Source organism: Nannobrachium achirus (genome assembly GCF_963921795.1).
Source record: "Nannobrachium achirus genome assembly, chromosome: 6".
Taxonomy (NCBI): Eukaryota; Metazoa; Chordata; class Actinopteri; order Myctophiformes; family Myctophidae; genus Nannobrachium; species Nannobrachium achirus.
Genome location: NC_137815.1, coordinates 34,829,781 through 34,845,505, shown reverse-complemented (window position 1 = coordinate 34,845,505; position 15,725 = coordinate 34,829,781). Strand labels below are relative to the sequence as shown.

General features: G+C 40.1%; 1 protein-coding gene across 1 annotated transcript in view; it reads right to left on the bottom strand.

Annotated features, from left to right (window-relative positions):
• The window catches only part of rad18 (RAD18 E3 ubiquitin protein ligase), a gene marked incomplete at its 3' end in the record, with an annotated part of 62,510 nt that extends 47,131 nt beyond the window's left edge, over positions 1-15,379 (bottom strand). The window contains exons 1-4 of the mRNA XM_080728169.1: positions 15,247-15,379; positions 5,700-5,778; positions 5,161-5,222; positions 3,714-3,784 (exon numbers count right to left, since the gene is read on the bottom strand). Of these exons, the coding sequence (XP_080584295.1) occupies positions 3,714-3,784; positions 5,161-5,222; positions 5,700-5,778; positions 15,247-15,291 (257 nt within the window). The 5' untranslated portion in view covers positions 15,292-15,379. The remainder of the gene's footprint in view (positions 1-3,713; positions 3,785-5,160; positions 5,223-5,699; positions 5,779-15,246) is intronic.
• Between the last annotated feature and the right edge of the window lie 346 nt (positions 15,380-15,725).

The window sequence follows — 15,725 nt, the reverse complement described above, 5'->3', positions numbered from 1 at the left end:
TGCAGGCTAAACATTTAAATAATGGAGATGGTAATTCTCGAGAGCCATTACTATCATCAAGCACTTTTAAATGACTACCCTCTCTCTCTTTTTGTATTGCCAATTTGCCACACAGCACTCAGGACATAAAAGGCTTCCCGTAACGATGAGATGGAGTCAGTGTTAAGCCTAAAACAGCGCTATTCAACCTGCAGCATCCCATCATGGTCATACCAATACAAATATATTTTTCTACTCTCAGTGTGGACAAATCATTTCTGATGTCATTTTCAGTTTCTCTACAAAACCACTAGGAAACTATTTGTCTTATTTATACAATACATTTTTGCCATTTTGTTTGTTCCAAAAGATGAAACTTCTGCGCTGCCTACGGAACTCTCCTCTGGCTCGTTCCTGCAGCAACGCAGGCGTGCCAATATTCACGATATCACACACCCTCTCGTGTAATATTACTTAATTATCATCAGACTATTTTTCTAAAACAATTAAAACCATGACCCATGTGATGGGTTTGTACTTTCAAGGGTGTAAATAGCAAACTGCAGCATAAAAGTTTTAATGAGTTGTTAACGTCTTTGACACCGGTGTACTTTCGAGGAGGTGATGGCAAAGGGCCAGCTCTCTGCACAGCAGGTGGTCCCAGGGCAGGGAATCCACCCCGGGTCCCCCACCCCACGCGGCACCCTCTTTATCTACAGCAGTGGTTCTCAACCAGTGGTCCGGGGACCACCAGTGGTCCTTGAGGAGGTTCCGGGTGGAACCAGTGGTCCTTGAGAGTGTGGTACGAGAGTGTAAAATGAAACCAAATGGACCCGTACTTGGTTGCATTTTATACTCTCAAGCATTAAATTATTGTTAAATATCTGCATTAGTTAATTTACAAGTCTACACAATTAGAGAATGTAGAAGAATTGTTATTTTGATCAACGTTTGCCTGTTATCTCTCATATGGTACCAACATCAAGGGAATTGTGGACAAAATCGCATCCAACGATTAAATATTTTACATTTCGGGTCAGAGAGGCTAAATCTCATCAAATGGTGGTCCTTGGCTCAAATGCTGAATAAATAATGACCTTGGTATTGAAAAGGGTTGAAAAACCACTGATCTACGCCACTGGAACCTGGTCACCCACAACGTTGAACCTTCAGCTCAAATCAGCTGCACTAAAGAGCTGACCTGACCGGAGGTGGCAAATGCTGCTGGCTAGAAAGTTGTCATGAAATTAATATTATAATACTTTTAAACAAGTGGAAAGGGGGAAAAAGGACCTTTGAATTCTAAATTCTATGAACTCTAGGGATTTCACCTTAATTTTGTGCAGCTTGACTTGACTGAAATGAAATGCTTGCTTTACTCCAGTTGCTGTCAGAGTGCCAGAAAAACGCAGGTTGTTTTCTTGACTTTCATCATAGGAAGTGGTATCGCCAGGGCGACGAACGAGTATTGAAATAACAATATGTATTAAAAAATCTAACCCTAAAACAGTTTTAATGGTGGAAAGGTTATCGCTATACAACCTCTTGACTACTTGTGAGCGTGTCATGTACTACATGTACAAAAGTCCCACTTATCTTATTTATTTAACCAGTAAAAAAACACATTGAGACTATAGTCTCTTTTACGAGTGGCCTAGGAAACTTGTGGAAATTAAATTAAAAGGTGAATCTACAAGGTGACCAATATAAAAAAAAACTAAGAGCAGCAACATTTGCTAGTATTGCTACACATCAAAGCAGGAGCAATGTCTGGGAAGAAGTGTGTCCACGATGGCAATCCTTTTAAAACTCACTAGAGAACTAGACAACAGGAAATTAAAGGACGGCGGGAAGAAGAGCAGCTCCATAAAGCACTCACCCCGAACAGCACTGATGGTCATCAGAAATCCTGCAACTTGAAAGGAGACCTTTCATTGCTGATTCAGGGGCGCAGCATTGTAGCCTCGGTACCGACCGCCGACAACACTACAGGAGATTAATCTGACAACGGTTCAGAACTCCATTGAAGAAAGGATTCTGACGTCCATTCATAAAACGAGAGGTCACAAAGGTACTATCCGTGTTGTATGGTATATTATGAGGCACTGAGCAACATATGATATAGATTAGATGACAACTCTCTAATAGGTTATTGCAGGGGTCTTCAACAGGGGGGTCTGGGTCCCATAGGGGGGTCCTCAGTGTTACTACAGTGTGGCTGGGGCTGCCATTATCTTTGTATTATAGGAAATTATTAAAAAAAAGAATTACATTAACAACTTCAACCCTAGAATCCCTATTCTGAGGGGAACATTACACCAGGGCACCCTTTTCAATGGCGGAGAATGTTCCCTTTTTAATCAATGAATGGGTCCTTGCCCTGAAAAAAAGACCCCTGTTTTATTGTAATAGTTCCACAGAAAGCAGAGGCATGGGAGATATTCTTCTGAAGGGATGACCCTTGGCCGGCAGGCAACACAGATTACAGTTTGATTCCTAGCACTCGAGCATTAAAAGGGCCACCAGGACAATATGATGTGCAGCCAGCTATTTTTCTTCATAGAACATGTCATGTTGTGAGTCATTATATTTAGCAGTCGGACACAACATGTGACATTACACTAGGATGTACCCCCTGCTGCTGTCATTGAGGAGTGCTTGCGGAAAGCACACTCATTTAAAAGACCCCCCAGGAATCTGTGATTCCGCAATCTGTGGAAATTACAGCTGATTTCAAAGCCGTCCGTGGATATCAAAGCAGAATACTAGGCGAGGTGCAGAATAATACATTTTACATGTAGTTTTCATCACAGACGTCGCGGTCAGATAGACGGGATCCAAGACTCACAGCCGGTCCTGCCGGATACAGAAAACGGAAATGACTGTGTTGGAGGAATTTACCAGACCAGATACGTTTTGGAGAAGGTGGGCTGTAGAGCTTTCAACAGCGGTCGCCAAATGGGTTAACATTGTGGAGGACTAGGGTCTGTGTGAAATCATTTGCATCGCATCCAACAATAGGACGTAAAGGGGACTTAAAGTGAGAGAGTGTGTGTGTGTGTGTGTGTGTGTGTGTGTGTGTGTGTGTGTGTGTGTGTGTGTGTGTGTGTGTGTGTGTGTGTGTGTGTGTGTGTGTGTGTGTGTGTGTGTGAAAGTCAGTATTTATTGTTAAGATGGTCTCTGATTTAACTATGGATAGCAAGGCTCAAACGAGTTGCGCTTCTTTTTCCACAAGGACAAACATTAGACAAGGGTCTAATGAAGGAAGATCATATGAACTATAATTTAAAATACTAGGGCATTCCTTTAACCACTACACAAGCCCTGGATTCAATTACATTCACCAATTTCTTTAAATTAAAATCCAGATAGATATAGAGGTCCAGATAGGTATAGAAAGAACAGGCCCCTAAGCTTAAAAAAAAACAAGAGACAACACTGAATGACCTCGGTTGATGAAAATACAATCCCCATTTGAGTCACATAAGACCCTGGATCCCAGGGTGGATCGAGGTATAATGATGACAAGTGTTTCTCAAATGCACTTAAAAGTTAAGAAATTGGCATATATCCTGTGAAATAATCTGCTAATCCGTGTCATTAGTTTCCTCTCTGGGATTCTCAGGGTCATGGTGATGTACAGTCAGGAAAGACTGTTTATAGTTAAACAGGAAAGACAGTCAATTTGCACGGGGCTACCCATGTAAATCTGCCGTTTTCAAATGGTAACTTACCTGACAGTTTGAAAGTTCACAATCATGTCATCCACTATCCGGTTGTTCTGGAGGTCCTGTTCTGTCATTTGCTATAGCGAAGGGAAAAGAAGACGGTTAAAGAAAAATAAACAAATAAGGCCTCAAGCAAGAAATGCTTTTACCAGGGGTCTTCAACAGGGGGTCTGCGACCCCAAAGGGTGTCCTCAGAGTTACTACAACCCTAGAATCCCTATTCTGAGGGGGTATCACCCGAAAATAGCAGATCTACAAGCTCACCGGGAGGCATTGTGCCCTTGTAGATCTGCTATTTTAGGCAAAGAGGTTTGGTGTAGACGGAAAAGAAAGAGCAAACCAAATACCAAACCAAAGGTCAAGTTTACGTAGTATTGAGGGTTTAAGTGGTTAAATGTCTGAAATAAACTAAAACATTAATTCACACAACACTGATAGTATATGAAGCCATCTATGAAATACTGTGAATTTAATCTGTGATTTTATACTACTAGCCCTTACCCGTTCAAAGATATGAACTCCGAAATGGGGTTATGGGGTGTGCACTGTGCACACAGTATATGAGGGATGGAAAGTAACTTTAACTGGTGCTTGCATGATAATATGTAGGAGCATCAATGTAAGAAATACCCGTTTCGTTTAATGGCTACAGAGATACTGTGTACCGATCTGCATGATTTTTGGACAACATCTGTAACAGGGACAGACACCCCCAAGGGGTCCTTGGCCTGAAAAACACTTAAGACCCCTGCTCTAGAACATTTACTGCCAATGTGGAATGGAACATAAGTGAGGAACAATTTTGGTTCTTTTTTTCAATCCAATCCAATATTTGTTTTGCTATTTTACTCACCCTGAGCTGCGTGGGTGGTCCTGGCTCGTCCATCGCTTTCCAACAAGCCATTCTACAAGTTCCAACGATTTATTCCATTGAAAATGGTTTAGAATAAAGTTTAGAGCCCCCCAAAAAAAACTATTTTTGCGCGACGTATCCGGAAACCAAAACCGAACAATTCCGGTTTCTTCAATAAAATGAATTAAATAATCGGAGGCCTCGACGAAGCCTTACTCAATTTTTTCATCCAGGCCGCCGACCGCGAGCTCTTTCCACCGGCCCGTAATCGGGTAACGCGGCCGCATCGCGCCGCCTAATCCAATACATTGTCACATCTTTAGAGACTTTCTTCTCTGAACTGTGTTCCTAGGGCAGCGAAAAAGTTTTTTTTGCGGCTATAGCCTCAAATCGGGCTTCTAAAAAAAAAAAAAAAGCCGATAGCTAACTGTTAGCTCACTTCCTCCGGTTCACGTTCATAACACTGTTTGCAGTGAAAACCCAAGGCACTTGTGCCTGGGTACCCGGATGTTATAGCGAAGCCCTATGGGGAAATGTCTGGCACTTTAGCTTTAAGAAGTTAAAATGAGGTTTGTTTGTTCAAGCAACATTCATACTTACTGAATTGCACACTGGACACTGCAACTTGTAGGAGAGATATTTCCTGATGCACAAAGAGCAAACTGGGAAGTAAAAAAAAAACACAAGATTTCCATTACTTTAAATCAGTTAGGCCGAACCTGGGTGAATTCATGATTTTATGTTAGTTCATTATTCCCTTGATACGGCCCATGTGTTTTAATGAGTCCTAGTCCCACCAAAAGGAAAATTAACATCCCCAAAAGGTTGTTTCTTCCTGAAAAAATACTTTTACATGCTTGCTTATGGTCTCTACACACCAGAGACATGATCAATAAATTATACAAAAATCACCAGTGATGCCTTCATTAGCCGCTGTATAAAAATGTACCTCATTCCAAATGAAAATTGTCACTGCTTAATATTTACATCCTGTGTGGATGTACAAGAAACAATTGGTGTGTAAGGAACTTTTAAACTCTCCCAATGGATTATTTATCTTGATGGTCATGTCTATGCATGACCATCAAGACCTCGCAAAAATGATGGGATAATAACCATGACTGACTACTTGTACTTACAGTTGTGGGAGCATTTTGTCATCATTGTAATATTGAGGAAATCAAAGCAAATGGGACAGCGGAGGAGGACATCCATATTCTGTAAAAAAAAAGAAAAAAAAGAAAAGACAAAAAAGACAAATAACATAGCAGCAAGTAAGCCTGTCACAATTATTACATAATCGTCTGATCGGCTATTTCCACAATCAATGTTATTTTTTAAGTATAAAGTTGTCAAATATGTCAGTAATTTCTGTGTATATTTAGGTTGGCATATCTGCCAAGTGCAACTTCAAAGCCTACAAGCCAAACAGAAATGTAATTGTCAATGACAAAAACACAATTAAATCGTTAATCACAATTATTTGAGTGACAATTAATCGTCAGGTAAAAAGACAGTAGCTGCACCTATATGGAAAGCTTGTCCTCTTTGTCTCTTTCAAGTCATTGTTTGTTTCATAAAAGATCAATGTCAACTTGCAGCGATAACTTTTCTGCGTTCGAGTTTGGAAGCACTCGTTTACATAACGCAATCCATGTCCTCCTGCATTATCAATTCAGATGACGCAGGACAGAGAGACTTCCAATGGGTGCTTCCAAACATGAGCACTAATCACTGCATGGAATTTATTGACAGAAAGTAGGTCAATGTCTATGGTGGACTTTTATGAAACAAAGACTTGTTTCGTCTTTTAAAGGAATGTAATAATAGATACATAATACAAGTGTACCATACAAGACACGAGCGATTGACGTCTCGATTGACACTGTAACCTTTCCGAACAACTGGAATAATATGTAAGTGGTCACAGTGGTATGTGGTAACTAACTATTCAGCTGATATTTCAACCCGTGTTCCGGGGACCACCAGTGATCCTTGAGGGGGTTCCAGCCAGGTGGTCCCCAGCTAAATGATGGAGTTGGTAACCAAATGGACCCTTATAGATAGATCTTTAACTCATGAGTGTAAAATGAAACCAAATGGATTTGGTTTCATTTCACGCACACTCAAGAGTAAAATTATTGTCAACATCTGCATTACTTAATTTACATTAGAGAATGTAGAAGTTGCCTGTCATCTCTCCTATGGTACCAGTGTACCACATCAATAAAGCATGGAATTGGGGACAAAAGAAATGTTGGGTCTGAGGTGCTAAATCTCATCAAACGGTCTGTGGCTCAAATGCAGAATAAATAACAGACCTTGATATGAACAACTTCCTGATTATAACTTTTGCGTTGGCATAATTTTCATTTCACTAACGCAGATTAATATTCATATATATATATTTAGCTGAATGTGGTATTTGGTCCAGGCGCATAACACATACACATATAATCCGATGCCTGACAGTGTGTTGCGGATTCAAATCCCGTTCCCGACAACATTTTCTGCATGTCTCTCCACATCTCTCTCCCCATTTCCTGTCCTATCAATAAAGGCATAAAAGGCCCAAAAACAAATCTTAAAAAAAAAGAAAAAGAAAAATCTCACATGAGTTTCAGAAAATAAAATGCCCAATACGTCGTCGTCTACCCAACTAGTATTTTTGCCTAAGTTATTACACCTCTTTGCTTCAGCTGATTTTTGACAAAAAGCAATATTGGCCTAAAAATACATTCTTTCCAGTGGCGCCTGGAAGGGTTTTGAAATGTGTCCAGGAAAGGAATGGAATGTTTACATCACTAGGTGAAGTGAAATCAGTTGGCCTAATTATGTTGACGTGCCAAGATCCAGATTTATTTTCAAACCTTTACGCTCTCCCATTTAACAAATTATAAAATACCAAAGACAATTTTTTAATGGGGCTGAAATAAACATGCTTGACCTGCTGCTCCCGTAACGATTTAGTGCTGCAGTGAAAGTGATGTAGTTCTTACTGTGCTGGCAGCTTGTCATCAGTAGTGTAAAGTAACTAAGTACATTTACTTAAGTACTGTAAGTATTTTGACTTTACATGAGTATTTCTAATTTCCCAAACTTTTACTTCTACTCCACGACATCTAAGATCCTAATATTGTACTTTTACTCCACTACAATTATTTGAAAACGTTAGTAACTAGTTACTTTGCAGATATAATTTATAATATAAAACATACATAAACCACTTAGTCCCATTTTATACCTAGGCTATTTGAAAATAGTCGATCTACAGTACAAGCTCAGTCACAACGCGTCGCATTGTGAGCTTGTAGATCTGCCATCTTCAAACAATTTGTACTTTTACTTTTGGTACATTTTGATGCCAATACTTTCATACTTTTATTCAAGTACATTTTGAAATCCGGACTTTTAAGAGTAACAAGAGTATTTCTACATTGCAGTATCGATACTTTTACTTAGGTAAAACATACAAGTACTTTTTCCATCACTGGTTGGCAGCTTGTCATGCAATGAGCAGACAGCAGAGCATTTGGTGGTTGCGGGTAGGGGGGTAACCTGCAATTGATCAGCTACGTCATGACATACTTCTCAAAGCATTTAATCACTGTGGGGGTAAAGGTTACGGGATGACAGTCATTAAAAAGACAAGCTTTCAGAGCATTACCGCAGGTCGTAATGGAGAAAGCTGCACCATGACATTTTTAACAACTGAGATCCCCAGAGCCTACTTGCTCTGGGGAGAAATCAGATTTTGGTCTCGGTAGAAGAGCAGGGAGACCAATTACAACAAACAGGCTATATCAAGGCCATGTCACCCCATTACCTTAAAGGTAAAGGGGTGACATGTCCTTGATAGCCTTGCAAGTATTCACCAGTGTTTTGGATGGATGGGGCCAGCAACTGGAAGCCAGTGAAAGTAGTGCAGAAGGGAGAAGAGATGGGAACATGTAGGGAGGACCTAAATTGCTTGCTAGTACAGGGGTTGACACTAAGGTCTCAGAGGCACTTGCCCGTCGGACAAGTACAGGTCATGTTCTACTTGCCCGAAAATTTAATCGTCCATTATAAAATGATAGGTAAGATTTTAATTAACGCTCAATTTAACACACATTTCTTTATTTTCTGGGTCTGCGATAAAAAAAAAAAGTCATACTGTACCTCAATACTTCCAAATCCAAATATCTACATAGCTATGATTGAATATGTCTATGGTTTCACAGTCACACTAGTTATTTTACATTTATAAGTGTAGCAGTAAAAACAGCACATTATAGGTAGAGCTATTATTTTACATTCCACAGACCAGAAGACTGAGCGCGCTGGCCACGTTCAGGTGTTTAGACAGATATCTGGTGTTGTGTTTATAGACGATTGTGTCCCTTCTCAAATGAACACTTGCCCGGTCGGGCAACCTGAAAGCAAACTTCACCTGCCCTAAAGTTTTATTTGGGCAACCCTTAGTGTCAATGCCTGTAGTACCTCCTAGCATACAACCAGGATAATACAATCTGGCCCAGTAAATTATGTGGGTGATTTTAGAATATCGGAGACTGACAGTGCCAGATATAGGCTATAATGTTCAAATGGAGAATCTACCCCCACATGAAGAATGCTTACAGTTTGTATCCACTTTGAGCAAATGATAGTCAGGCACAGACAACCATGAATCAAGCAACGCGGTGCACCAAAAGTCATAGTGTACCATAGTCATGGACAGCCTTGTTTCTATGTCCCTTTATTGTTTATTCCAGCCAGGTATTGCAATCTTAAATGCTATTTCAGAATGACATTTGCAAATTTGCAGCAGCAATATTCCCAACTAGTGAGACGTCCTAAGAATAGTGTAGAATGTTATCGTAGCAAAGTGGGGACCGACAGATATCAATTCCTGTGATTTGCTTCCATTTAGCCACAAAACCATAAATGAGGTCAGACAGACACTCCTGTTGGGGGATGAGACCTGGCTCACACATGCCGTTTCAATTCATGCCAAAGGTATTTGATAGGGTTACAGTCAGGGCTCTGAGCCAGCAAGCAATTAAAGTTCTCCCTCACTCATCTCAACAAAGCACTGGCAGTTCTGTACGGGGAGCACATGGGGATTGTCATTCTTTAACAGGAACCAGCCTTCCATCCACAAACTGTTCCATAAAATTGGAAAAACACACAATTGTCATGAACGTCATTGTGGGTGACTGCTAGCTATAGCATTAAGATTTCCATTTCCTGGGACAAAGGGCACTCATTAGAAACATTAATTAGAAAGGGTATCGACTGACGTTTGGTCATACAGTGTATGGACACTGGACAGACAAGAGAAAACGGCTTTGCATTGACGAAACGGAGTAGGATGAACCCAGTGCTCTTTCCATTCTATTAATGCATAGTTTTTAGAACTTTTTACTGTCAACTTTAACCTTTAGACTTTTGCATAGCATATTTTTTTCTAGCTAGCGTGTTAAAGGTTTTGTTAAGCTCACACTCAAGAACACATCATAATATAATAATAGCACACCCCCGAGCAGCATGCAAGCAATCTTCAAAGATCTTCAATGATCCACACAAAAATAATGGTGCCTTGTGCATCGATCAATGTAACTTTCCTCCTGTTATACGCCTGATATGAAAACCTTACCAGTGAATAGAGCCTGTCTGCTTACTCATATTTGGACCATCACAATCAGGCCACAATTCATGTCAAACGGCAAACCAGAAGAAACTGGATATAATATAAATATCTCGATTCCAAACTGTACAACTACCAAGACGCGAGCACTGCAGGAAAGATATCAAGACCTTGTCATTCTGAACATCACCTCAACTACCATCTAGCAAGAAACAGTGGTCTACCAAGACAAACCCACAGCGCTTTTTCCGCATGGCACTGGGGCTCTGCTCCAAACAGCTCCTGCCCATCACCCCTGACTAGGACAAATACTACCTTGCACTGCTATTTTCACAATACTCAAGTCCAGTCAATCTGTGGTTTGACCCAAAATAAATAGTAATCATTCAGGGTTTTGTATGATCCTTTGAGTTATCCAAATAAGATTAAAAGTTGTGAATTATATATTTAGTGGATCAAAGTAAATTCAGGGGGTTCAAGTTTTTGTCCCATTTATTTACTATACAAACAAAAATCTTCTTTAAGTAGCATGTGAGGGGTCTTTCATGATTCTGAAACCATTCCAAGCATTTTGTGTAGCATGTAAAACATTCCTTGGGCTAAAAATTGCCCCACAAAACTAGGTTTAGTGATGAGTCATCACTTTTCACAGTTTTGTGGGGTCCATTCTTAGCATTGTTTTGCTTGGAAAACATTCCTTGGGAATGTTTTCCAAGCAAAACAAATGCGTGCATTGGATTCAGAATCATGAAAAACCCCTAGTTAGACCCCTCACATGCTAAGAAGATTTCTTAGGGGGTCTGTTTTTCCTATACTGTAAGTGAATGGGACAAAGACTCGAACCCCCTGAATTTACCTTGATCCACTAAATAATTGCACATACGCCATTTTGTTCTACTTCCAAGTGTCTTTTGACTTCCTTCACAGGTGTTTCTGATGATACTAATCAAGGGTCTGTTCCATTCTGGTCAAACAGAGGTGCTGATATTGTGCATGTTGGCTCACTGGAAACACTCTGCTACACCAGTGGGTCTCAAAGTGTCCTTGAGTGGGTTCCAAATGTCCCCATACAGGTGTGTAACTCTGGGAGTGTACAAATAGAAGCAAATGGACCTGCAAGGATCTATTTGCTTCCATTTGTTGATTCCATTTGTACAGAGTTTATGGCGGTCCTTGAAATTAAAGAACCACTGTACAATAAATCAAACAGAGCCTTAATTAGTATCATCAGTAACACCTGTGAAGGAAGTCGAAAGACACCCGGAACTTGGAAGTAGAACAAAATGGCGTACATGCATATACCCAATTCACAACTTTTAACACATCTGGTGCCAACCCCGAGTTTCCCGAGTTTGTATTGATACCAACGCTGTGCCAACCCCGAGTTTCCCGAGTTTGGGCCGTTTTTGAAAAAAAAAAAATCTTTTTTTTTCAAATTTTTTTTTTCAAAACATTTTTTTGGACCTCCAGAAATGTATTAGGCATGATCGCGATCGCGAAATTGCATGTTTAACCCCCATACCAACCCATTCTTTCAAACATGGCAGCCATGTTTGTTTACATCTGAAGAAAACATAATGGCCCATAAATCATGAATGCCTGAACGGATTTCCAAGCGGATTTTTTTGTTTGAAAGCTGTGAACAGCATCTACACACGTGGTGCATCATCTAGGCATGGGCGTGCACTTTTTACACAATTGCACAATTACATGGAAGTCTATGGTAACCATGGCAACGCGAGACATTGAAGAGAAAAAATCATTGCAACATAAGTGTTAACATATGATGCAGGAGGGTATTTTTTTACCCAAAAAACTATGTCACATTACTATTGCAATTTCTTTTGGGTTGGGCCTTTTTTTTTTTTTTTTGTGACCAAATTTTTATTCATTTTCATTTTTCATTGAAAAGGGCAGCCCCTTTTTCACATCATCGATACCATTTCAGATACAGGTTACAGATGTAGAACATAAAATAAAAATTTCACAAAGAAACAAAAGAAAATACGTCCACAAATTGAGTCCTGCCTGTTATATCTCTTGCCTTATGATTGTGTACAGGGCTACCTTCTCTCCACTTTCTCTTTCATCCCTCCCCCTGCCTTCCCCCAGGTTCCAAGATGACACTACTCGAGACATTACAATACATTGACAAATGACATCGTTGTCTATATAAGGCTTACGGTGGCAAAAAACACGAACACAGAATGCTTTGTTTCACATTTCATAATTGGGTTGGGCCTTTTTTTGAGATTTAGATTGACTGGCCTATTGCCTCTTGGCCAATTTGGCCAAAGTCATTCAATTCTAACTTTAGAAATGTGCAGATAGGGGGCGCCTGATGGCCTACTGGTCCAGGCACATACCACATAGACATTGATGCCTGGTGGCGTCACTGGTTCGATTCCCGATCCGGACGACCTTTGAAGCATGTCACTCCCCATCTCCCCCCCCCCCATTTCAGTCTACTGTCCTATTAAATAAAAGCCCCAAAATAATCTTAAAAGAAGGGGGAAAAAAGTGCAGATATGCTACCCAAAGTACCTATACACTTATACTGGTGTGTTTACTGTTGAGTGAGAAGATAATGTTGGACATTAAACTAATCTAGCCAATCTACAAGCTCAAATCGGTTATGTTGCCGAAGAGATTTTTTGTGTAGACGGGGGGAAAGCGGTTTAAGTACAGATTACCAACTCAGGTTTAGTTTACTACTAAGACAGGAGGGTTTCTTGACTGCAAGGATCAGCAATATACGTAGATTGTGTTAACGGCCCATTATAATGTTCTTATTTTGATCATAAGACCCATGCCAGTTACTGAATGTCAGTCTCCAGGTTTTCTTCAGAATATGTATGACACTAATTCACTATGACACCATGCATGGCACAGTAAAGTCCACTGGTCTGGTACAGTGGTTCTCTTTTATTTTCAAGGACCCCCATAACTCTGAGTGTGTACAAATGGACACGTAGCGTCCATTTGGTTCCATTATTTATACACTCGAGAACCAATTAGTGGACTCCACTACTTTGACTATTACAGCTGACTATTACAGCTCCTCAACTAGCCCTAGAATGTCTGATCTTACACATGTTTCACAAGTTTCAAATACACAGCCATGGATCGGTCCTATTGCGCGGCGTTTAGCAGAGAATATCCGCGGCATTAGAGTGATACGCGTTACTTGTGTACTCACCCAATAATGAATTCCTCAGCCTTGGAGTCAGACATTTGTCCTCTAGTTTTATATCCCTTTGAAAGTTCTGGCTGAAAACGTGTAGTCGAATATCTCCACTTTTCCAAGAGCTTTCCACACGGACGACTTTCAGATGGGCGAGGGGCTTGGAATGACTGCTGGACTGAATATATCAAAACTTCCTTAGGGAAGCACAAATGTCCGGGGCACACAATTGGCAGGTGCGTTGTGCATTCCGAGCCCCTCGCCCATCGGAAAGTCGTCCGTGTGGAAAGCTCTTGGTAAAGTGGAGATATTTGACTAAATACACGTTTTCAGCCAGAACTTTCAAAGGGATATAAAACTAGAGGACAATGTCCGACTCCAAGGCCGAGGAATTAATTATGGGGTGAGTACACAAGTAACACGAATCACTTGCCGCGGAGATTCTATGCTAAACGCCGCACAATAGGACCGATCTATGGCTGACTGTTTTTATGGAATATTGACGAAGTCTGTATGTAATGATCACAGACATTCTAGGGCTACTCCTCAACCAACTTCGAGGACCACAGCACTAGTAGTATACTGTACAAGTACATATAGGGCTAGCTCTGTTTCTGGTTAATATTTGTACATGTCCATTGCAAAAATAGAATTTTGACAAAGATGTCCACCACAAGCCCGGTATGGCGATGAACCCTGCCTGGGCTTGAGTGCTTAAAGTAGTACGAAAAAAGGAGAATCGTAAATGCAAGACCTACTTAAAATGTGCCATTGTTATTGTACTCAAGTCCAGAATTCAAAATGTACTTGACTAAAAGTACAAAAGTATTGGTATCAAAATGCACTTAAAGTACCAAAAGTAAAAGTACTCATTATGCAGCATGTCCCATTTCAAGCTTTCAAATGGACAAACATCTTTTGAAAATAGCAGATCTACAAGCTCACAATGCGTCACATCACTAAAATTGATATAATATGGCTTAAGTGGTTAATGTGTGTTTTGCAATAACAAATATCTACAAAGTAACTATACTGAAGTGTTCAAATAGTTGAGTAAAAGTTGCCTGGCTCCAGCCCATAGACCCGCCCACTCTGTGAGCGGACTGCAGCGCAGAGTATGAAATCAGAGAGTAAAAGTACAATATTTGAATCCAAACCACTGAGAAGGCAACTATAGAGCTACTGCACATACAGTATAATTAAACAGAGCTGCTACCTTTAAACACGTTTTAAATTTGAAGCTTTTTTCTTTTCCTTCATTTGCATGCAATTGAAATTGTATTGAGAAATAAAGAAATGCTGATATATTTTCCAAAAAGTTTCATACCCTGCCTGTATATACATAACGACAAAATGTGACATAGCTCTGTTTACACAATGCTGTACCCCCTCCAACTGTATATATTCGCCATTTTCAACAGTTTTATTATGTTTTGAAACTTGTTTTGGCAATGACGTATCATGTTTTCTCATGCCAATAAAGCTCATTTGAATTGAAATTGAATTGAATCCGAATATACAAATATACTTAAAATTGTACTCAAGTACAGTACTAAGTATATCTACTTAGTTACTTTACACCACTGCCCAATACCCATTGTTGACTAGCAGCAGTGGCTGCACGCTATAGCTCAAGTTATCTAATATCGTGGTTATCTAAACGATATCCCAGACAGTTTGAACACAGTGTGTTTCATTTAACACTGAATACACTCAATTTAACAACCAATTAACAGCAAACGGCAACACGCCTTTCACATACACACAAAAACCATCTCACTAACGTTCTGTTAACCGTTAACAATACATAACGTTAGCAACACTTAGCATGCAAACGTTGACTACTATGCTATCGTTGTTATTATAAACTTACTTTGAGGCATGGCGGGGTCTCCGCTTCATTCATTCGAAAAGCCATGGTAAAGGCTTTACTGCCAAAATAGGCTGTTTGAGTTGGCAAACAGCGGTAACGTTTGACTCTTAGCAAGCAGAGCAGTCGAATTAGATTTTCATCAACAATAACAACAACCAAAGTCCCGCGCCGGCGGCGCCAACTAACTTCCGTTTCCCTTATAGACCTCGTGACATCCGGTTGTTCTCAACAAGGGGCCCGAGACCCCTATGGGGGTCCTCAGTTAGTTATAATAAAAAAGAGTATGTTCTCTAATCATGGTTACTTGTCAATTTACAATTTAGGAATTTAGAAGCAAGACTTGTCTTCTTAAAGGAGTAGTTCAAGCCCAAAATGACTTTTTTTCTATTGATTAGTCACGCCATGGAGACTAGAGTTCAATAATATTTTTAGTTTTTTGTCGCATTCCTAAGACAAAAATGTGATAACAATAAATTTAC